Raw genomic sequence first — 22272 nt, forward strand, 5'->3', positions numbered from 1 at the left:
TCCCAGCTGCTGCTGCCTCAGCAAGCTCAGCTCACAGACCACAAAGTCTGCATGACAGAGCAGCAGCTGGGAGATATAAAGACAGGGATTCAAATGAACTGTGTGTATTTTAAAACATGAAAACACTGCAGCAGGGTCCAACCCCTCCTTGTCTTTTGCCCTGCCCTGACTACTTCCAGCACCATTAATCTTAAGGAAAAACTAGACTGGCCTTTGAGCCAGGGCTTTCCTCTCTGATTACAGTGTTTGGACTACACAGCGCTGGGTAAGCCCCAGATGCTGGAGCTGTGCATCAAAAGCACTCCCATTCCCAGACGGGGGATGTTGTGTTAAGGGACTGCCACCTGGCAGCATCTCCAAGGAACTGCAAAAACACTGCAGAGACAGAGGTTAGTGAGCATCAGCCGGCAGGAGACTCGTGGTGCACCCAGGAAATAGAGACCAGGTCTGGTTGAGCCAGACTGGTGTTGCCATTGACGGAACCGGCGTTGAGGGGCTGCTACTGTGATGAAAGGCTCTAGGGCAGGAAAACATTCATTATTAGGGACTCTCCCACTCTCTTAAGAAGTTGTTCTTCCTTTGAGAAAAATCTCACTGTTTTCCCCCTCTTACTTCATGTTGGCTGAAGATGCCTGACCTAGTTGTATTGAGTCATGGTCTCATTTAGGTAAGAGCTAAGCTTTTGATTTGTGAAGAGACACCTAAAAAGGTAGGTCTCACCTTGTCCCCACTCTTCTAGTTAAACAGAGAAGACCAAAGGTGACAACTGTACTAAAGAGTGGCGTGGGATGAACAGAAAAATAAAATAATCTCCCCTGACCAAGACCAAATAACCCAAATTCTTTCATTTTGAAATCTTCATTACTGTCCCCTTACCTGGGCTACTCTTTCCTTCTTTTGTCTTGCAACAAGGTGGCAAATGAAACAAGATCATCTTCCTAACACATTCTGTGGATTTTTCCCCCAGATAAGGCTCTCAGACAAGTTGCTTACAGCTTTCTAAACAGCTGACTTTGAACAGGGGCATACAAAAGGCAGTAAGTCATTTCTTTAACATTTCAGAAGACTTAAATTTGGAACACTTTGGAAAGTGTACTGTGCTACCCAATATCATAGGAAACAAACTTCCAAACTCTTGTTTGCAAAGAGACCTGCATGAATAAGACAAATTTGAGGCTTAGCTGAGCCTGAGATCCTTTTGCCAATAGTTGTTGCTATGCTTAGCAGGTGAAGGGCCCTTGACAGGTAGTATGAAGTTTGGTTTTCATCATTTTTGTATAAATTTGCATACAGAGAAAAGCTCAAGAGATGGAGAGCTGGAGAGATTGAGTCACTTTTAATTTTTAGTCAACACAGTGGATTAAGGTCCAGAGCCACATCATTAACACACCTTCAGCTGTGACCTCTTAAGACCATTGCTAGATATGACAGCTTGGCTAAGCCTGCTGAGCCAAGAACACCCTATATGTGTTCACACATTAAGGCTATGAAGAAGCTGGTCAATGAATACCAAATGAGCATTTTTTACCAAGGAAGTTATGAAAAATCCCACTCTGCCATTCACACAAGTTGTCTGACAGACACCAGCCTGGCCAGAGCTGGTGACCCAGATGTGAAAGCATCCGTGCACCCCCTGCTGATAATCCATGATTCCCAGATCGCTGAGGATGTGGAGCTGAATTCAGTGGGGGATCACACATGACTTACCAGTCCGTGTGCGCATCATCGATCACCAGGAGGATCTTGGGTTTCTGTGCCACGGGCGGTGCGGGGCCGGCCGAGTGATCCATCAGTCCCGCGGCCGCTTGCGTGGTTTGCTTCATGGCGCTGGAGATGGAGCTGAAGATGCTGCTGCCGGCAGAGGAGGAGTGCGAGGGCTGGGGTGGCTGCAGGTGCTTTCTCTCCGTGGCAGGAGAAACCGGGGAGCTGGTGGAGCTGTCGGGGCGCTGCAAGTCCATCATGTAGCCATTGGGCAGATTTGCCACGAAACTACTGTCTGAGAGACGCCGCCGGAGGAAATTCATTGCTGCAGCGTTGTGGGGAAACTTCCACAGCAAGAGCAAGGCTGAACTGTGCTGTTACCAGTCCTGGAGGATGTCTCTGTGTCCGTGTCTCCTTAAAGTCCAGGCTTCACCGCTTGAAATCGTGCTGGAGATATATGCCTAATTTTGTCAGCTATATTTGCTTTCTCTCCTGTGGGAAGAGAATCAAAGATGTATATGTGAGATACATACTGCGAGACCGAGATAAGTGACCCCCTTTTGGTCTCTTAGACAGGTACCTTAATCAACAAGAGAAGAAAAGACTGCTGGTTGCTATGCAGTATTCCACACTGCTACAGTCAAACAGGACAAAATATGTGTCACAATTCTCATCCCCAAATGTTTTCTGGTCAGTACAGACCAGCCTGCCCTAGCTTAGGGGCTAACAATTCTATCACTGTGGAGAAAGAAAAAATTACTCAGATAAATGTTAATTTTTAAAAGAGAGGCATCTTATTTCTGGTATTTTGTGTGTTAAAAATTACAGAATAACTAGCAAATAATCCAAATGGATATAAAGTTGTATCATCTCTGGTAGGCTTGTGAGCAAGGTTCTGAATGAAAGGAACAAATGTGTGAAATTCAAATAGGATATAAACAACAAATGGCAGAAAAATTCCCACAGACATTTTGATCAAATTCAGTGACAGAAATTACTCTTTTCTGCCCCTCCTCCTCTCTGCACTCAGACTCTAAGCCAGGTACTCACTGGTACTTTCTGATTTTAGAAATTCACTTGTAGGAACTTTGCAGGTATTCAGAAATAGAAACTTGGCTGTCTAATCTTCACATAGTTTTTTCCTCTCGTTGGTGTTTTTGGTTTGTTTGGTTTTTTGTTTGTTTGTTTGTTTTGTTTTGATGAGAATTTATTCTGCTCAGCTCTTCAAGTGAGAAAATTAACACAGTGAAATGCGGGTATTTGACTCTTCTCCCTCAACCATGGCATTACTTTGTTTTTACTCAGAGTACTAAATATTTTGGTAATTAAATAGTCTCACAGTTTAAAAAAAAAAATCACCTCTAGGCACATCCCAGAAGACAGACTTCCACAGTAATTTCCCAAGGTATTTTTATTTGCTAAGACAGCCTTTGAGTTTTGGTTGGTGAGATTTAGGAGAAAAACAAAAGAAAATTATTACTGGTAAAATACACACGTTTTTCAAGACAAACATATTTCCAGAAAAAAAAAAAAAAAAAGAGAGTTATCCCCCACATCAAGTGAGATGAGTCTCATGCATCGTGATATCATTGTTTAAATTATGCCTAACCCCCTTCAAGTCTCTTTGAATGGCCCCCTACAGGTACTGGAGCTGCTTGCCTTCACCTGGTTTGGTCTCCCTTACTGCTCACCCTCTTGTGCCAAACTCTGATTGCCGCCTGATGGCAGAAAATTGTTTTTTCCCAGTTGTCCCAGAGAATTAATTGCCAATCTCCCTCCTGGAGCTGTGGGTGAGAGCTCATGGAGCAACCAAATAGCTTTCTTAAAATAAGCTCTCATTTATTCTCACCTACAGGGATTTACAAAGCTTTAGAGACAAAGGAGTCAGACCTGTCCATGTCTGTATCTCTTGTAGCCCCCAAACACTTCAAGAGGCTCAGATGAGCCTACCTGGAAGTCAGCAAGCTACAGAGAGCTTGTTGGCATGTCCCCAAATCTCGTTGTCCATCACCACCCCGACTCACAGGATCCATTCGGAGCAGAAGGCTCCCTGCTGCTGACATTGGCTTATTAAAGTAATTTTTCTTTTGCTTTCTAAGCCCTGGCAGTGCAAGTCCTCTGACTTTGCTGCAGCCTGGAGGTGGTCTTTTCCCAGGGAATGGCTCAGGAAGTCTTTAATGACTTCCTGCCATGTTCACAGTCGATAATGTATCTCAGGGTATTGTGCTGACTTCCCGCCTTGTCCTGGTGCACCTGGTGACTGCACAACATCAGCAGACACACTCCAGGGAGCACTTTAGCAGCACTGGCTGGTTCTGCAGCAATTGTTAAAAAAAGCAGATAATGGAGAGTACCCATGAATTGTGAGCTAGCTGCTCACCTCACATATACACCCACACAACACTTGTCCTACTGCAGGAATGGTGAGTGCCAGCACAGAGCCATCCACTGTTACCTGTCCATGATGACCTGGGCAGCACAACCTACAAAGGCTTTGAGGGATTTATATACCACAGACTGGGTAAAAATGTGCTGTGCTGTCCTCTGCTCTCAAACCTGTGTTTTCTCCTTGCATAACACCAAGAAGAAAAATCCCCTCCCTTGAGTGACAATAAGGAGTAGGTGCAGTCCTGGTTAGTGAGAAGCATCCCAAAGACGTCTATTTTCAGAAGGGGTCCAAATGAGTATCCCATTACTGTGTACAGCTATTAGACATGCTCTTTTCTAGGGCCTTGGTGTTAACTGGCAAGATGTGGGGCATAAATTTGATGCTGGTCTTGGGAGAAGCGCCTGCAGCACAAGATACCTTTCATGCTCTTTGCACGACTTGCACAACCTCAGAGCTGCTGGTTCCTGCTGTGGCAGCTCCCAGCCACGGGAGGGAACCTGCCCCCAGCCACACAGGCTGGACAAGGCTCTTGTCAAAAGCCAGAATCCCTGGGACAGGGCCCATAAGGACTTGCATTTTTGTGAAGGTGCTTCTTCCCCACCGCCAGCTGTTTGCACAGCTGCTTCCTCTCCTGAGAGATTTGTGCTCTCCAAATGAACATGGGTAACTAGCAAAGCAACAGCAAGAAAATAAATGGGAAAATGTCTCTGCTGGGCCCTGCAGTGAGGGAAGAACAGCATGGAGGCTCGTGACCTACGGTGTCCCAAGGCTGGGTAAGGCCAGAGTATCCCATGATGTGTATGGAAGGCACAGAGTTTTCCTCTGCAATAGGGCTTCTCAAACTGTGCCCAGTGCTTGCACTAAACAATTTGTCATACCTAGTGCAAGGCCATGACCACTCTCCTCCTGGACCCTTTTAAAGAAGAATATTTGCAGTGACCTGTCTTTTTTTTTTTTTTTTTTGTCTGCCAGGGGTTTCATGTTGCCCAGGAGATGCTGGAAGCTGGCAAAATTCTCTTGTCTAGAGAGTTTGGGGCATTGTACTTAGTCTGGCCTTTCCCTCTGCTGGTTGGCACAGGCTCCACTATCTGCTAAGACTGGGCTGCATGCCGTTGGCTTGGAGAGGAAGGAGAGGAAGCCTAAGCCCTGATGTCACAGGGAAATCTCTCTCTGGCAAAGCACACAGAGGTTAAAATCAAACAAGGTGACACTGCTGCAGCAGAGAGCAGTGCCTGGCTCTACTCTGGGGTTCCCGTCAGGTACCTCAACTCTGGGCATCTCAAAGTGATGGCACAGACTGTCCTCTCATTACATAGGTATTTCTAATGAGCTGGACAAGGTAATTAAAATAGATTTTATCTTTTTTCTTTTTTTTTTTAATGAAGTTATTGGTGGCTTCCCTGTATCAATTTGTCAATTGCCATTAGTGCCACCACAGAGGAGATCTTCTCTGCAATGGGAGCAGTGCAAACTGCCAGGAGGTTTTCTGCCAGCAGTTCACACTGCTTTGATTACTGGAAAACCTCATAGTCTGCTTTTGCATCACTCACACTTACTGTTATTTAACTTTCAAGTGGCATTTTCATACAGGCACAGGCTGAGCAGGTTAGGACCTCATTTTCCTACTGCTTGAAACTCTCTGTGGACTTCCTGAGGGCTCAGCCTGTCAGGCCACATCTGGCTCTGTAGCTCCCAGCAGCACAGCATCCAGCCAGTGCACATACAGACCTTACCCTGGCAAGTGAGCAGGGCTGCAATTTTAACAAACGCAGGAGCCTACACCTCCATCAGAAGCAAGACTGATCTACTGAGTGTTTTTTTGTCACTCCAGAGCCACAGGCAAGAGAGCTGCTGGCTCTACACCATCAAGTTGTACATTCCCTGTGAACACCAGTCTTCCTATGGCTCACACGGAGACACATCACCTACTTAATGCTGTGCCAGGCACTAACTTGCCTGCAGGAAGGGAGCTCCCTGCACAGCTGGAAATACAGCCCATGGGCTGCTCCCAGACAGAGCAACAGCTCCTGAGGACTTCCTCAAGTTGCAAGACAAGCAGCTGCTTCTCACCAAGTAGGAGTCATCTGCTGTCGAGTGAAACACCTGCTCCTGAAAGATGCTGGGAAAACAGCATCTGAGCCATGGAGCTGCAGGCTGGGGATCTGGTCTGTACTTCAGGGGGAGGAAACAGTAACCAAGGAACAGGAGAATGAGTGAGTCCTGAGGAAAGAGAGCAGGCAAGAGAGACGGGGAGAGGAGCAGGAGGAGGAAGAACCATCAGGGAATCAAGAGGGAGCAACGTGAGCAACTAAATGAGGCAAGAAGAAGGTCCATTAGAGCTGACCTTGAAAACAGCAGCCAGGAGACTGGCACTGTCAGCCCCTCACTAATATGCAGTTAAAATTCCTGGCTGATATTTTTGGAAGAGCAAGGGAGGATATGCAATCTACTCACTCAGCACACTGACAGCAGCCAAGCACCTACCTGCTTTCTCTCAAGGATATACTCCATGGAGATGCAAGTTATCTCAGAAAACCTGTTGACATGTGTTAGAAAACAAGAACAAAATGTTCACTTAAACCTCTAGTTGGGTTATTTTCTGATGCGCAGTGGTGTCTGGAGGGAACCCAGCTCATCTGGCTGATAGCTGTTACCCAGGCTTAGATTTCCCCTGAGCTTGTTATCTCATGCTGTCAGGTAATGAACTGACACAACCACACCAACCTGCATCTGATTACTGCTCTTGACAGAGCAATGCTGGAGGCAGCAGGATGAAAAAACAATGCTGAGGGATTAAACCCCCCACCTCACCATAAGGGACTGCACACTTCCTTCTGCCCTACGTGGGTGGGAAGGTGAGGGGATGCTCCTGCCCTGGCAACAACCATTGATCTATGGTTATTGACCTCACATCCATTTTGCAGATTGTCCTCAGCATACATTCAAGTTTTAATACATTCCCATGGATCCCTTTCTGCCTTCAGGCATACTGACATAACGTGGGAGTCGACTTCTGTGGAGGGACAGCCGTGTTAGGAAACTCAAAATACAGCTGGATGCCTTTCCACATACAATATATTTTTTAAAACTGTATTTGCCACATTTCTAGTATATTTCAAAAAGAGGAAAGCAAGAGATTATTTATTATTGTCAAGCTTTCAGTGTTTCACTCCGAATGGTTTCAGCATTCCCAAGCGAGGCATAGCTTGGCATTTCTTGGGAAGAACTGAAAGCACAATAAAACATATTTTTCTGAAATGAATTAGAATTTTTCTTGGATTTTTATTTCATCTGCCACAGTCTTGGGTTCAAGAGGTTCATATATTTAAACATTTCTTGGTATTTTTCAGCAACATCTGAAAATCCATAAATCAGGAAATTACAATATGGGTAAGGAAAAGGATACCCCACCAAATACTCCACATTTTGTAAACCTGAAGCACATACAAAAAGAGTAAGAGTTGGAAAGGCTGTATGCCAGCCCAAAGAACAGAGGGAAGCAGAGTTTCCATGTTGGTTTTCAGTTTGCAGAGAGCTTTCCCAAACACCAGCAATAAAATACAGCTCTAAGGTAGACACTGGTTAAAATTTTCCAGAGCATGTATAACTATAGCATATATTCCACTGACACCAGCAGAGCCACATGGTGTCTTTTGAGGCAGTTGAAAGAAGTCAGGAGGCTGCAGCTGGAGGGGATGGCAGGGCAGGGGAGCAGAAAGTTATCAGGACAATAATCCTACCTGGAGCCCAAGTCTCCTGCTGTGTGTTAGACAGCAGCTGACCAGAATCAGAGAATGGCCTGGGCCAGCACGGATCTTAAGAAACATCTAGTTCCACCCATTCTTCTGTGGATTTTCACAAGAAGTCAGTCTCTTGTACATTCGATTTCTCTGCTCAAACAGAGATAGTCAGAGATGGCAGGGTGACTCTTTGTCAGAAGCAAATCACTTCACAATGTTCAACATGCTTCACTAAGTCATTGAAACATATAAAGGTGCACTGTCTTATTGCTGCATTCTTGTAGATCTTAAAAAAAATCCTCTCTGCTTGCTTGGGTGGCTATTTAATTGGAAGTCTGGGTTTCACAAATCTTATCTGCATTTTCCTTTTGCAAAGCAGCCAGAGCTTCCTGCATAGCAGTTTTGTGGTAGGGGGGGCTGCCTTATCTCCTGAAGATAGTGGAGGTGTGCATATCAAACCAAGTGCAAATGGGACCACTTCCCAAGAGCTACACCCTCATTTGCACAGCAAATGAGCTAGTCTGCTTCCTCTTTTGCCTATTATTTCATAACGGCTAGTGAGGAAAAGAAGATGGGGAAAAACAACCTGAAGTGAAAAAATACCTCTGTAAGATCATCAGACTTGCAAGTAGATTGCAAAAGAAGATGACTAAAGCCATGAACAATAGTGAAAAATTTTCTAGCAAAAAATAAATCTGAATATTATGATAATACTCTCTAGCTTTAATATCCCCCAAGAACAAATTACAGTGTGCTACTTCTTGGAAACAATATATTATTTCCTCATTTTATTCTCACTTTGGAAATCCCGTTTGGCACCTGACGGCTGTGGGGCTGTCTTAGCGGTAATATCCTCTTGTCAATGAGCTTATGGAGGCCTTTTGTGGCCTGTCTCTGTTCAACATCAATAATTGCTTATCAGCAAAGACAGACCCAGCTCAACTGGAGCAGGCAGTGTGTCTAATCCTTGAATGCCACAGAGCCATCTCCATCTCAAAGTCAGCTGAGTTTGCATCCTGGCTCCATTTCTTATTTCCCAGGAGTACTGTGGTCATTCCCACCCCGAGCAAGAGCGACACTAATGCTTCCATTAAGGCTGATAGTTACACACGTGCCAAAGTGGCTCCTCATGGTGATAGGAAAGGAAAGCAGGAGACAGCAGTACAAACCAGAGAATTTGTAGAGATAAATGCTCTAAATAATGAGTGGATGGAATCATAAGAAGGAAATAAGCAGGGTTTAGAAGGCCTTGTCTTTTTCCTTCCCAATGTTGGATCTGATGCAGTTCATGTTGTGTGTTGTGAGACACGCTCCAAGTTTCCCACAGCAACCGTGCAAGTCCCGATTTCATGGTGATAAGAGTGAAAGTGGCACCAGACACGCCATTAATAGAGCAGGGATTTCCTTCAGCTGAGAGGCTTGCTGCTTTGAAGACTGCTGATCTGAATAAAATCAAGAAGCTGGGTGTATTTAATATGTAGGGCCTGCCAATATGCATTAGGGCTCATCCAGATAAGAGGTGCCTCAGGGACTGACAGCTCACAGGGTCTCAGAGGAGACTGCAGCAGCTTGCCCAGTGCTAATGGGGGCTCATGTCTTGATTGTGATCAAAAACACTTCCTCATTCCTGTGCCATTTTCTTTCTACTCTATTTCAGTTCTGCCACAATAGACTGGTTATTCAAAATGCTTGTAAACCAAATATTTCATTACCATACAGTGAACTAGATATGTTGTAGGGGAAAAAAAAGTGCAACAGGCTGTGAAACAAGAAAAAAAAAATTAACTAAGAGATTATAATACACATCAAAGAGATAATTATTAGTTAACTGATAGTGATAGGAAGGATTTTCTGTTTGGAGCACAAATGGTATCACTTTTGAAATGTTTATAAGACAAAAATTGTACTGCATATTACCAAATAAAAAAAATCTTCAAACACAATTTCATAATTCTTGTGTCTATGCTTCTAATTCATTTTAAGGTGCCACAAAAACCTCAATTTCTTTCCCAAATATTCTATGCTTCTAGGGGTAAAAAAGTCTTCCTTTGAACTCCTTTGAAGGAGTCCAAACCATCTCAGTACTAACGTATTCCTTCTAAGCTTTGCTGCCATTTGCATCTGCCTCATTTTTTCCCCTTGAATCATTCCAGGCGCCATCATATTCCAGTTTCCCAGATTTTCCCCAGATGGCAAGGAACCCCTTATTGTATACTTGAGATTTACTTCACCTGATGGTGTGAACAGCAGATATCTGGAGAAATAAAACCTGTAATTTGCCTTTGTGTGGCTCATTTGCTTTCTAACCATATGTGCCCATCTCATGTAGCAACACAAAGACTAAGCCAAGAATTGAAGCACACTTATTGACTTATTTTGGTGATTGAAGAGAAAGACAATGTTTTGCTGCATTCTGGGCAAGATTTGTGACACAACTGTAAGACAGCTTGATGCCAGCTCTTTCATGTGATGTAGAAGTGGTGGGAAATTGACTGGCTGGACTATTCTTGCCAAAGAGACAGAGAAAATGAGGACTGGGAGACCTTCAACTGGAGCACTGCAGGGGTTGTCTCAAGCTCTGTGATAGCCATCCCAAACCATGCTGTGCATTTGTGGGAGATGTTTTTCTTCGCTTTTTGCATCTTTAGTATTGACCACATGGAGACACATAAAAAGATGTGTGGGTTTGTGGAACATGTCCCTTTTGCTCCCACCAGGTACCTACACACTTCTCACCCCAGCAAGGGCACATCCCCCTGTCCCAGAGCTGGACTGAGCACCCCAGTCTTTGTGACATTGCCAGTGCCTGCTTCCCTGTTGCAACCACAGAAATGTCCATAAGACCCTGCTCTAGCACGGCTGCAGGTTGCAGAGATGCAAGTCAAATATATCTGTGGTACCAGCAGGAGCCTCTGCAGGACAGTCAGGGGGAGGTGTTTAGCTCCCCTACAATAAAGAATCTGGACAGGTTTTGAAGGCTGTTTATGAATTTACATTGTCCCTGTAGCGACACTCTGTTGATGAAGAGTTGCATCAGCAGAGGTGTACTGCTAAGATTAGAAAATAGCTTTTAAAAAGCTAGTGATAAATTATATCATTACCTTATTTCACTAACTCTCTTTTATCTAGGCTGTCTTCTCTCCCAGTTCCTGCCTGCTTGCCTATCCGGTCTGTGCTCATGCTGGCTGGTGTAGGAGCCCTCCATAATTGGCTCCAAACACCTGATACTATGTTTAGACAAAAAGCATCAGATGACACAGTGCAGGAGTGTGGGAGCTGGATTAGATTCTGGACCCAGACAAAGTTCTGAGAGACCAGGCTAGTGGGCTGTGCCCACAGATGGAAATAAAATACAATGTGTTTTTAACAGTCTTCTGCTATCAGCCTGGGGAAAGGTCACACAGTGTCAGTGCCTTGGTTTCCCATTTAAGAAGAAAAGTTTTATTTTGCAGAGTGCAGAGATCTTGAGAGGCGAGGCTCACATGCCTCCAAGCTGCGCCTCTGAGCCAAGCACGGGCAGCTTCGAGAGCTCTGCTTCCCCTGCTGATCAATAGCTGAATTACAAAGCTTTTAAGAGTTACAAAAGTGGCCAGCCTTATTTAAGAAACCAACCACCAAACCTTTCAAGATCTGGAGAGTATACAGCTACCATGAATGGGGGAAAAAATGAAAAAGCATCTCTTAGAACCATTTTGTAACAGGGAACAAAAAGGATGAATCTGCACAGCTATTTTAGGTTCTCCTTCCTGTGCTTTGAGAAGTTCTGTCTCAAGGAAAGGAGAGAAGGAAGGGGAAGAGGAGTATGTATCATCTCTGCAGCTGGACTGCCCTCTCACAGAGCAGGGCTGAGAGCCACACTGGAGCCTCCCTTTCAACATCTGTGTCCTGACTTAGCAGGACAGGTAGGCTGTCACTACTTGTGTACAACTGTGCAGTGATACAGGTAATGATAGAAACAGCATTTTAAAGTATTCCTATTCCTCTCTGGGGCAATCTGCATTTTTCAGAGCTAAGTAGTGCTGTCCCACATGACTGAAGCTTACAGACAAAAGCCACTTTTTCTCTGGATATAGGTTTACAAAACAAAAAGCTGTGCCCAAGAGTAGTATCAGCTTAAGAATCCAAACCAAACTGCACAGAACTCTGAGTAATAGCTGGAGAGTTGCCTTGCTCTGTTAGGTTTATTTCCAGCTCTTGCCCAGAAGTGTGCCTGTGCTCTCAGGATCATTAAGGCTGGAAAGTTTAAAACTTTCTGGCCACCTGTTAACAAATGCCTCTCTTTGGAGGCACAGAACTGGTTAAAAAACCAAAGCAAACCAAAACACAAACCCCAGAGTGTAACTTCCTGGCTTCAAGATTTCTGTGTCTGGCATGGATGGCCAGGTGTTAAATAAAGCAGGCTGAGGAAGTGTGCTTATTCCCTGCAGCTTTGCAGAGGCACTCACCCTGGCCTCCTCCTGTTCAGATGACGAGCCAAAATCTGCCTGTGCTTACACCTGCATATCCAGTGTTTGCCTGAGGTTTGAGCTGAAGGGCAGAGCTGTTATCCCTGCATGTTGCAGTGCAGCAGTCAGTTCACTAAAGCACATGAAACAAAACTCTTTATTTCAAGACTGCACAGAAAAGAAAAAGTCTTTGGGTTTTTGTGGATCAAAAAACCTGTTCCTCCCTCTATTTTTTCTAAAGGACTTTAAGCAAGTCACTAACTGTATAAATAAAGCATGGAAAGGTTAAATTGGGTCACATTTTAGAGAGACTGATCTGTGCAGAGATATAAATACAGATTGCAGAGGTGTTCAATAACATACAACGCAAGTACAGCAACTGTTTAAAATTATATCTACCTAAAAAACGTATTACTTGTTAACATGGAAGGATATACAGAGTTCTCAGCTCAAATGAGTACTGCTAATGTCACTGGAGTCCAGTTTCAGAGCTGATTACTGCAAAAATTTTGGTTGATCTCCAGAAGATGATAAAGTGTAAGAAATTAGTGTATGAATGATCTTTTATAAATAAATCAGGTTAGACACAAGGAGTTCTGTCCCCTTTTTTATCTACTTCAGTGCAAAAACAGTAACCAAGCATGTCCCCAGTGATGGGTTTATAAAATCTGGTATCATCATTGAACTTCATCAAAGTATTGAATCACCTTGACATGTCAGCGGCAGGCTCTGCACATCCACATGTATTTTCCCAAGAGCTGCATGAGGGATCCTGGATAAATCACTTCCTATTGGAATACAAATGTAAAACCAGGACAAGGGCCATATTGTGAGCAACAATAATGTACAGAGCATGATAACAAATATATAGAAGTCCTTCACTATTATCAGCTTAATCACTTGCTCTTGTCTCGCTTCAGCTCTCCATCATTAGTATCTCATTTCTGAAAGAGGATAATTGCTTTGGATCTCTTCAATTACCACTAAAGCACTGCAGAGCACTTGTAAAAATCAAATGAATTTGAAGACTGGGATCACTGAGCTTGTCCTCCCACTAGTGCAGCTTGTGTAGCTTCTCCCATCTCCTCCCATCATGAGTTTATAATTTCTGACTGAAAAAACAACTCCAAGGCTAGTTTGTAAATACCAGCTGGTCCAAACCAGTCCTGTAGCTAAGCCATAGTCCCTGCAGCAAGAGCAAAGCAACAGCTCCCTGAAAGGCTGAGTGAAGAAAACAGTGTTTCCTCCCAACTTTAGCAAGGACTGCATGACCACATGACATCCCAAAGCAAAGACACTTGCTTAAGCATCCCAAGAGAGCTCAGATGTTCATGCTGTAAACCAGAAGCTCTCTCCTGGGCAGCTAGATCTTGAGCAGCAGCTGATAGTGCAGGGCTAGGCAGCACCCAGCAGCAGTAGTACGTGAGCTGATTTTTCCATTTGTGTCGCCCTGAAAGTTGAATAAAAAATATTGCCAAGAGATGCAGGAGATGACAGCTGGTCTGTTATTTATTGGAGATGATTACTGGATAGGGCCCTGAGCAACCTGACCTAGTGTAAGATGTCCCTGTTCATGGTGGGGAGTGGAGGGGTGGGGCTGGAACTAGGTGATCTCAACTCAAGACATTCTATGATTCGAATATTATTTCACCTCCCCCATCAGCTGCTACCCCTGACTACACCATGAAAAGGCTCCTTAAAACATCAGAGTTTTTCTTACCTGCCCATTGCCTTTGTTGCCCTATCACTAAGCATGAAAACATGCACTTAGGAATTCAGACAACTAAAGAGTCTATTCATTCTTCACCACCTACTCTGTTCTTAGAAAATATACTGGTCTTACAGCATTCTGTGAGGTAATCAGCTATTGCTGCTATTAGAAGAACAGGGCATACAGAAAAACTGTAGCAATGCTACATCCTTAACTGGAAACTATCTCAGAAAGCTGAAACTCAATTCCTTCCCTTCTAGCTCAAGCAAAATTCTCATAAACTTTTAAGGGGTTCTCTCTGAAAAGAAAAAACTTTGGGAGTTAGAAGTGCCCCCTCTCTCTGATGATGGTGGAAGGCAGACGGTCTTGCACAGCTGGCATGATTTTTGCAGCAGATGTCAGCTGTGACTTTGCAAGGTCTGAGTTTGCCCTGGGTGACTAAAGGGACTGTCCTGCTCTGAGGGGCACGGCTAAGGAGGGGACAGTCTGACTGTGGGGCTCAGCAAAAGAAAGAGGTGGCACTTTCCTTCAAGAAAGAAGCATGACCTGTAAAGCCAGAGGCCTGTGAACTGTGACCAAGAGTCAGAGGCATCAAAGAATCTTCCCTAGAAAAGCCTCCCTGCACATTAATAGGAACTGTCAGCTGCAGCTCTTGACAGGCGCCATCCTCTCCTATGCCTTGTGTTTCTCAGTAGCTGGTGCCTCAAATGGCCTCAAGGAACTCTCATATGTGAAACTGCCCCTGTGGGGAACGGCGTGGGAAGCCCTGACTGAAAGGCTCTGCTGAATTATTAAGGCTGCCCAGAGTAAACCCAGGTAACCTTCATGTGGATTCCTGTCAGCCTCCTTCAGTTTTTATTATAAAGCAGCAACCCCCTACCTCGCCTACTCCTCTCTCTCTCCTGCTAAAAGAAACTTCACAAGGCTGCTGAAGTAAGAAAGCCTGCCCAAAAGATTAACTAAATACACACAGGCCTATTTTAGATAGAAGCATCAAGCTAAATACAGCAGCCTTGAGCTGCTGGAGGGAGCGCAGCGTTTCATCCAACCCGTCTTGCCAAAGTGCAATCAATGCTTTAGCGAACATTCAGGGAAATACAGGCACTGAGCCTCATCTTTAAGCAGTAAATCAAAACAACTTTGGGGCTAAAAAAAGAATAAATGCTTCCTAGCTTGTCACATCATTTAGTTTTCTCAAGCCCACTTCAGAAAACAGCTCTGCGCCAAGTGTGCTTCCCTGCCCACACGCCGTGTCCACAGCCCCCAGCAGCTGCCAGGGATGGGCACAGTGCATCAGAAGTGCGTGTGGTGACTCAAGGGCAGAAAAACATGGGACCACCACCTCTGGCACCATGGTTTATTTTATTTATTTATTTATTTTTATTTATTTACCCCAAATTTTCATTTTATTGTTCACTGCTCTACAGCAGTGGCTATAAACAACTGCGCTGTGCTGGTAAGTTCAATGAGAAAACTCCCGATTTTGCTTCTCCAAGAAGGATGTGTATTTTCTAGCATCGTCCTCTGGAGTTTATCAGCTTGCTCTGCAGAGTCAGAAAAAAAGTGTTTCTGCAGCCAAGAATGTCTTTGCTATGTTCCTGGGCTGCAATGCACTACAGGGCTCTTCAGCCGTACTCTAAACCCAGCAAAGTACAGTTAAAAGTGGGGGAGAAAGATGATGGCATAACAGATATGTTCATTGTATTTTACAAAAGAAGACAACCACATAGGGCCAGAATACCCTATATTAAAAATAATACACTTCATCTAAAAAAGGAGTGTTACTATATTTTAAATGACAGATTTTAAGGGTCTGAATCATCCTGGAGCTGACTGTTATAATGCTATTGGTTTTGCTTTTCTAATAGCTCTATGTAAATATGCTTGTGTTTGCTTATAAACTTAATTTAGTGCTGGTGAAAGCCTACCACTCCTTCTAGATTAAAAATATTTTGCATTGGCTACATAAAAGATATGATGTAAGAATTTCTGGCTGTTTTTTTCCAGCAGGCTTGGAAGTCCTGAATTGCAGAGGAGTGGGACTTTCTCCATTCACTTGGATGGGAATCAGTAAATGCCTTATTTGACTCCATGTGAGTGGCTTTAGCTGTGGCTTTTACTAACAACTGGTCAATTAGTATCTTTTCTTAAACAGCTTTGTGGTTTTAAAGGGCTAGAATCAGCAAGCTAAAATACTGCTTCCTTCTTGTGCCATTGTCAACTAAATGTAACATTAAATTGTAAATTAAAACATAGGGCTGGAGGTAGCACACTTTTTAAACTCGAGGGAGCTCAGCAAACAGCCATTTCAAACCATAAAGACCTGGCTGGAGACACTGTTTGCCATCTTTTAGAAGGAGTTGGTATGTGTATGTTTGCTGCCGTGTATGAGAAGAAACAAGGAAGCCAATGCAATTTTTTTTTTTTTTTCCCAGCTGAAGTATACAGGGAAGGAGTGCTGGCTCTGGCTCATGCTGAGAGCGGGAGATAAACCAGCCAAAACTCATAAAGCTTGGCAGAAACAAAAAATTTCCTTCTTCCAAAAAAATGCACACCCCTTTCTGTTACTTTGTCCAGATTTTCACATGGCTCTTCAGTCCTATCTTTGTCCTACCTTTCTCCTCCTTTTAACACGGACTCTGATTTCTTTTTCAGACTATGGGAACATAATGCTGTTTGCCTTCTTCAGGCTGGAGTATGATACAACACAGCAGTTCTCTGTCTTGGTCATAGCCCAGTCTGACAGTTCAGAGCAAAATTTAATGTGCTTTTAAAAATGACTGTAGTTACTCTCTCAAAGAGACATGAAGGGGATACCCCCATTTTCGGGAAACCTGGAAAAAGGGTCTTTCCTACTCTATCCAATTCACATTTTCTCTCCATGCCAGTCCACCAGAGACCATCCTGGGAAGCAGAAAACTTTTTCTTCCCCTTCCTGTCTCTCTGATGGCGATACAGAATTCAGCCCTTTGCAGTGGAGGGCTGCCACCAGGACAAAAGATCATTGCCACCCAAAGGCCACACAACAGACTCTTCCTCTTACTTCTCCAAGCCGGTGTCATTAGTTTTTCTCACCTTTTTGAGCAGGGTCTAAATTACAAGTACATGGCCTGGGCCACCTTTCTTGTGGCCAGGGTAATCTGCTAAGGGCAGCAGAGCCAAACTGCACCCTTGCTTTAGCATTTGATCTGCCCAGACATAGTAGAATTATTCCTCATTAAACAGACAAGAGATGAACATCTGGAACTTGATAGCCATTAATACAGACATCATTAGTTCTGCTTAATCACTTACTTTTCCTCAATAACTACATTATAAATATATATGAGTCTACAGTAGTGGACCTGGTAAGTGATCTGCTACAGTTGCTAATCAAATCTCTGTTATTTGTCAGCATTTTAAAAAGCTCCTTGACATTTTCAAATCTCTGATTTGGTAGAGTAGAATATCTGATGAGGTTGGAGAATACCACAACAAATCACAAAGGATGGGAAAAGTGAAGAATTATCCAGAATGGAGAGAGAACATGGATTCCCCACTGCTTAAACAGAAAGGAAACCATTTTAACCCATAAATAAAAGGCCAGTCTAGAAATTGGAAGATTTACATTTGGTCTTACCAAGTCTGTTTGAAATCTTTTGATCCAGGGCTTTGCACACCTCTGGGGACACAAGTCAGCCAAAACCACAGAGGCCTGAAGTGAGAAGAACAACAGTGGAGTGAGCGAGAGGGATCCGTGTGGCAGAGCAGTGACGTCGTGTGACACAAAACACTCTTACAACAGCTCTGAAAATGCCCTGGGTGGTTTGTTTGACATTTTGAGTTAGCAGTTTCACCTACCAATAGATTATCAGATCAAGCTGCTGCAACTTTATCAGCTAATAATTGTATCTGGGCCAGGACAGCTTTTTGTAATGTCCACCTGGGAATTCTAGACTTATTTGCTTAGCCATTAAAGAGACAGGAAAGGGATTTTTAGCCTCAAAGCATCCCAAAAGAATTAAATATCCTAGAGTACTTACTGCAAAACTTGACATTCTGGGGAATTTCCAGACCAACTGAAAATTGATCTTACACCCCTATACACTGAGCAGGACCCACTGAGGGGAGAACACCACAATGCAATACACCAGCCACTGTGTAATAAGAAACAAACTCACTTTTTTTTTTATTTTTTATTTTTTATTAGGATAATACTGTTTTTTCTTGACATAAATAAAGTAGTTAACATGAAAATAATTAAAGCAAAAATCCTTGCTGCAGAGCAGCTGTGAAAGTTGAGGGGCATTATGGTTCAGTCCTCTGGTGTAGAATTTGCAATACTGCAAATCCCATAAGAACGCTTACCCTCACACATCCCATGGCACCACCCCCTCATCCCCCCTAAAAAACCCATGAAAAAAATGGTACCTTTTCTGGGGGAGGAAGGATGATGTGGAGCAGGCAGTGGCTGGTTTGTACTAATTAGCGTTAACATCAATGAGGAGCGCAAGTTTCGCATCCCATCGCGCCTCTCATTACGAGAGCACCCAACCTCCTAACCTCCACCCAAGAAAATGATATCATTGCGAGAATTAATCATCTGAGCAATTAATGGAAAAAAGCGACCTCAGGTTTCCAGCACGGTGTCTGGCACCAGTGAACTGGGGATGACGTCAACTTCCCTGGGAACACGCTGGCACTTTGCCCGTTCCTGAGCCTCCCTGTTGACTCTGAGGGCAGGAGCAAACAATGTGGGCACCCAACCGGCAGTAACTGCTGCAAGCCAACACCAGGCTGCTGCTGCTGCTGCTGCTGCTGCTGCTGCAGCATCAGAGGGATGCTTCTCCTGCCAAATCCCTGTGGGTATCTCCCAGGGAAGGTGCACTTCCCAAAACCAGCAAGAGCAGAGGACTTCCTCTGATGTGCAGAGAGAGGAACTCTCCGGGAGCAATGAGTATCTGCCCACTCTTTAGTACAGAGAATCTCCTGCTCTGCACCTGGGAGCTGTGCAGCCTTTTGTAGTGTGTGAATAAGCAAGTTGTTTGACTATTCCTCTGTTTCTGGGGCAAAGGGAAAGAACTTTATTATGCTGGGGAGTTTATTCTCAGATGGCCAGGCTTGATTTTTTAATTTCTTCACTCACTCAGTTATTGTGAGCGCTTCGAAAGCTGGAGTCAAACTCAACTATGACCATATGCCCTATGTTAGATCCATTTTTTAGTCAGCTATTCCAGGTGAGATGAGGAGAGCCTGCCTCTATCCTACGGGAATCTGCAATGTTTCCTTTTTTTTCATCACCAAATACAAATATCCTCTGCAAGGTGGAGCCTTTTCATACTTTTACCAAGTGAGTATCCCTTTGGTCTCACTTGGGTTACATGCAAGACAAGGCAGAGGGGGTGAGACTCAGCCCATCACTCAGAAGAGCACAACACAGAGACTCCAGGAGATGTCATGGGCAGACATGAGCAGGGAGGTGCTCTTTGATGGTGATATCAGTCATTTTCTTCATCTTCAGGCCACATGAGAAAACCACAGATAAGAAAGAAGCTTGGGTAGAAGAAAGCTGACTCCTGATGTAAGAAATTTGGTGTCAGGGAGGAAGGAGAACCTATTTGGGCAAAAGGTTTTGGCTAATTCAAGATAAGCCATTTTGTTGCTTCTCCCTGTGAGGTTTTCTGCCTTCACTTTTTGGAGGGAGCCACTGGCTTTTGCTTTCTGAGCAAGCAGAAAAAACGTGTCTCCCTCCACACTCATCACAAGAATGAGTTTCCAACAGAGATGAGATATCCACAGGTGAGCAATGTCTTTGTCTCAGCAACACTTTCCTCTGGATCCCAGCTTGAAAAGAATGAGGTGGTGAGCCCCTGAGAGAAGCAACTAAAAATTTTAATGCTTTACAGTGAGCTGTGACCCCTGCTCCAGTTAGTGACTGGAATAAGCTTACCCCAAATTCGGGACAGCCTTGTCTTAGCGGCTTGCAAAGATGTAAGCTGAAGAAGTGTGATTATAACATGATCACTGCAAATGACATTTGCTGTCTGCATGGCTTAACACCACTTACCACGTTTGTAATCCATCTTCCCCCACCTGCCCTGTCTGTCACTTATCACTTATCACAGCAATGGCAGTGAAACAAAAGGAAGGACAAAGGCTAATTAATTTGCTTGATGTTGTCCTATTCTTCCAGATAATGTGAATTTGTGGGCTCTAACTTGATCCTCAGAGATGCTCACCTTTGCATCATTAAAAGGGAAATAACAAATCTGTGGAAGCAACTCGATAAGCTACAACTTTAGCAGCAGGCACAGCAGGCAGGATGGTTTGAGCATCAGTTTCCCTAAGCAGTCACACTACCTGTCCTGATTCCCAGCCCATCTCCCCCTTGCTTTCCAGGTGTAGCCAGCTCAGCAGATAGGATTAATCCACTTCCATACTCACTTGCATTCTCCATGTTAGAGAATCTGATTACACAGATTGCCTGCAATTTATCTCCACCTGCGACACCTAATGCTCCAGTCTGATCTCCGCTTTCCTGTTTTAACATTTCACTGCAGATCCAGTACATGCACAGACAGATGCACACACACTTGCTCTGTTTTGTTTGCAAACAGCTCACTAAGAGCCTCGGCATTTTCATTTTCAATCACACCAGAAAGCACTACTGTTTTCCCCACTCTGCCCATGAGGTAATTCCTCCCTTTGGACTCCCCTGGTTACATTTATACCGCACAGGCTCCATGCGCTGCTGCTGGATCCACACAAACCACAGGATTCTCTGTACAGACACGCTCAGTGAACGTGCAGCGTTATAGAGCCCTGCAGCACGTATAAAGACAAAGGCACAGGCACTGAGCAAGTGCCACCACATGCATTCCTGTTCCCTCCAAACCCTGCGGGAAAACATTGCCTGCAGAGTGCTTCCCTATGAACAAACCCAGCCTTCCTGCACAGGGTCAGTATATGATTCAGGCAAATCCCGTTCCCACCCGCTCCCTTACCTTTCCTCTCCTTATTCTGCTAATCCAGGGCCCCTGGATCGATTCGCTTTCTCTCCTGCACACAAACTGCCAGTCCGTCCTGCTTCACATTCACAGCACACCAGCAGGATTCACCGTCATCCCATTCTGCCGGATCCTTATCGCCCTATTGGCCAATGCCAGGCAGTAAATTCAATTTGGCTCCTCCTTATAACTATATTATCACAGGAACAGGAATGAATAATTTAGTAAAACAACAAGGGTGTTCAGGCTCTGGTGTCACAGACTTCGCCTGCACTGTCAGGCTTTTATCAGAGAGGTGGGTAAAGAAACCAGAATCTGTCTGTCACTCCTGAAACGGAGACCTTAGATTACCCACCTGTATTTCCCATTCCATCCCTCTTGTCCTCCTCCCCCAACCCCTGGCATTCCCATTTTATTATTGCACCTCCATCCTCAGCCCACAATACAGTGTTTCCCCTGGGAATGGTCATTACCATCTTAATGGATACAGAGATTTCTGCCCAGGCAAAGCAATACTGCAGCGGATCAAACACTTTGCCTCTTCCCTGAATGCAGTATGCGAGAAAAGAATGAAACTGCTCTGGAGAAGGGAGTGACAAGACAAGCAGATCACAGGGAAAAGGGAGAGCCTGTCTTGTATCACAGTATCCTCTGTAAAGCAACTGTGCTGTCATCCCATCAGTTCAGACACCCAGAGGATGCAAGTGCATGGTTCCCGAAAGAGAAAGGTTCATAGATGCACTGCCCAGGGACTGTGATTTCACACGGCTGCTGTGGGAGTTTGAACCCCCACATAAAAAACCCGCACTAAAGTGGCAGTTTCTCCCCAAACCAAATGACTAAAGTGTTCTGTTTGGGCTTGTTTTTTTGGTTTTTTTTTTTTCTCCTGACCAGAAATTTGTAGAGACAACTCTTTATATTTGTATTTCCTAAGAAGCAGTTGGTCCCAAAATGAATACTGCTATTTTTCCTCAGGTGATGCTTTGTTTGAAGACTTATAGACCATTGCAGATTCCCTCAACAAGGTCACCACTATCTAAATCAAGCCTCAGGCCACCTTGATTGCCTAAAGAGCTTTATTGTTATGGGAGGAATTGTGGAAGTAGAGGAGCTCAGCAGGACATTTGGTATCCTCAGAACAGACCAAGCAGCCAATAGGGATTTTTAATGACCATTCACAGCAATATTGAAAATTACTGCTAATACATGCCCATGTGCACAGCATTAACAACCCGATGTGCCATTCCGCTAACTGAAAAATAAAGAGGCAGGATGAAGCCTCTGTTCTTCTTCCCTTAGA

General features: G+C 44.3%; 1 protein-coding gene across 3 annotated transcripts in view; it reads right to left on the bottom strand.

The window, feature by feature from the left end:
* The window catches only part of SYN3 (synapsin III), a 187534-nt gene extending 166401 nt beyond the window's left edge, over positions 1–21133 (bottom strand). The window contains exons 1-3 of one of the 3 annotated variants that reach the window (XM_023936253.2): positions 20970–21133; positions 17606–17680; positions 1708–2193 (exon numbers count right to left, since the gene is read on the bottom strand). In XM_023936253.2, coding sequence (XP_023792021.1) covers positions 1708–2024 — 317 coding nt within the window. In that variant the 5' untranslated portion in view covers positions 2025–2193; positions 17606–17680; positions 20970–21133. Of the gene's footprint in view, positions 1–1707; positions 2194–17605; positions 17681–18396; positions 18653–20969 lie in introns of those variants that run through there. The other 2 variants (XM_086887284.1, XM_023936261.2) reach the window with 2 other exon arrangements.
* Between the last annotated feature and the right edge of the window lie 1139 nt (positions 21134–22272).

Source organism: Cyanistes caeruleus, chromosome 4, assembly GCF_971803275.1.
Source record: "Cyanistes caeruleus chromosome 4, bCyaCae1.hap1.1, whole genome shotgun sequence".
NCBI classification, from domain to species: Eukaryota; Metazoa; Chordata; class Aves; order Passeriformes; family Paridae; genus Cyanistes; species Cyanistes caeruleus.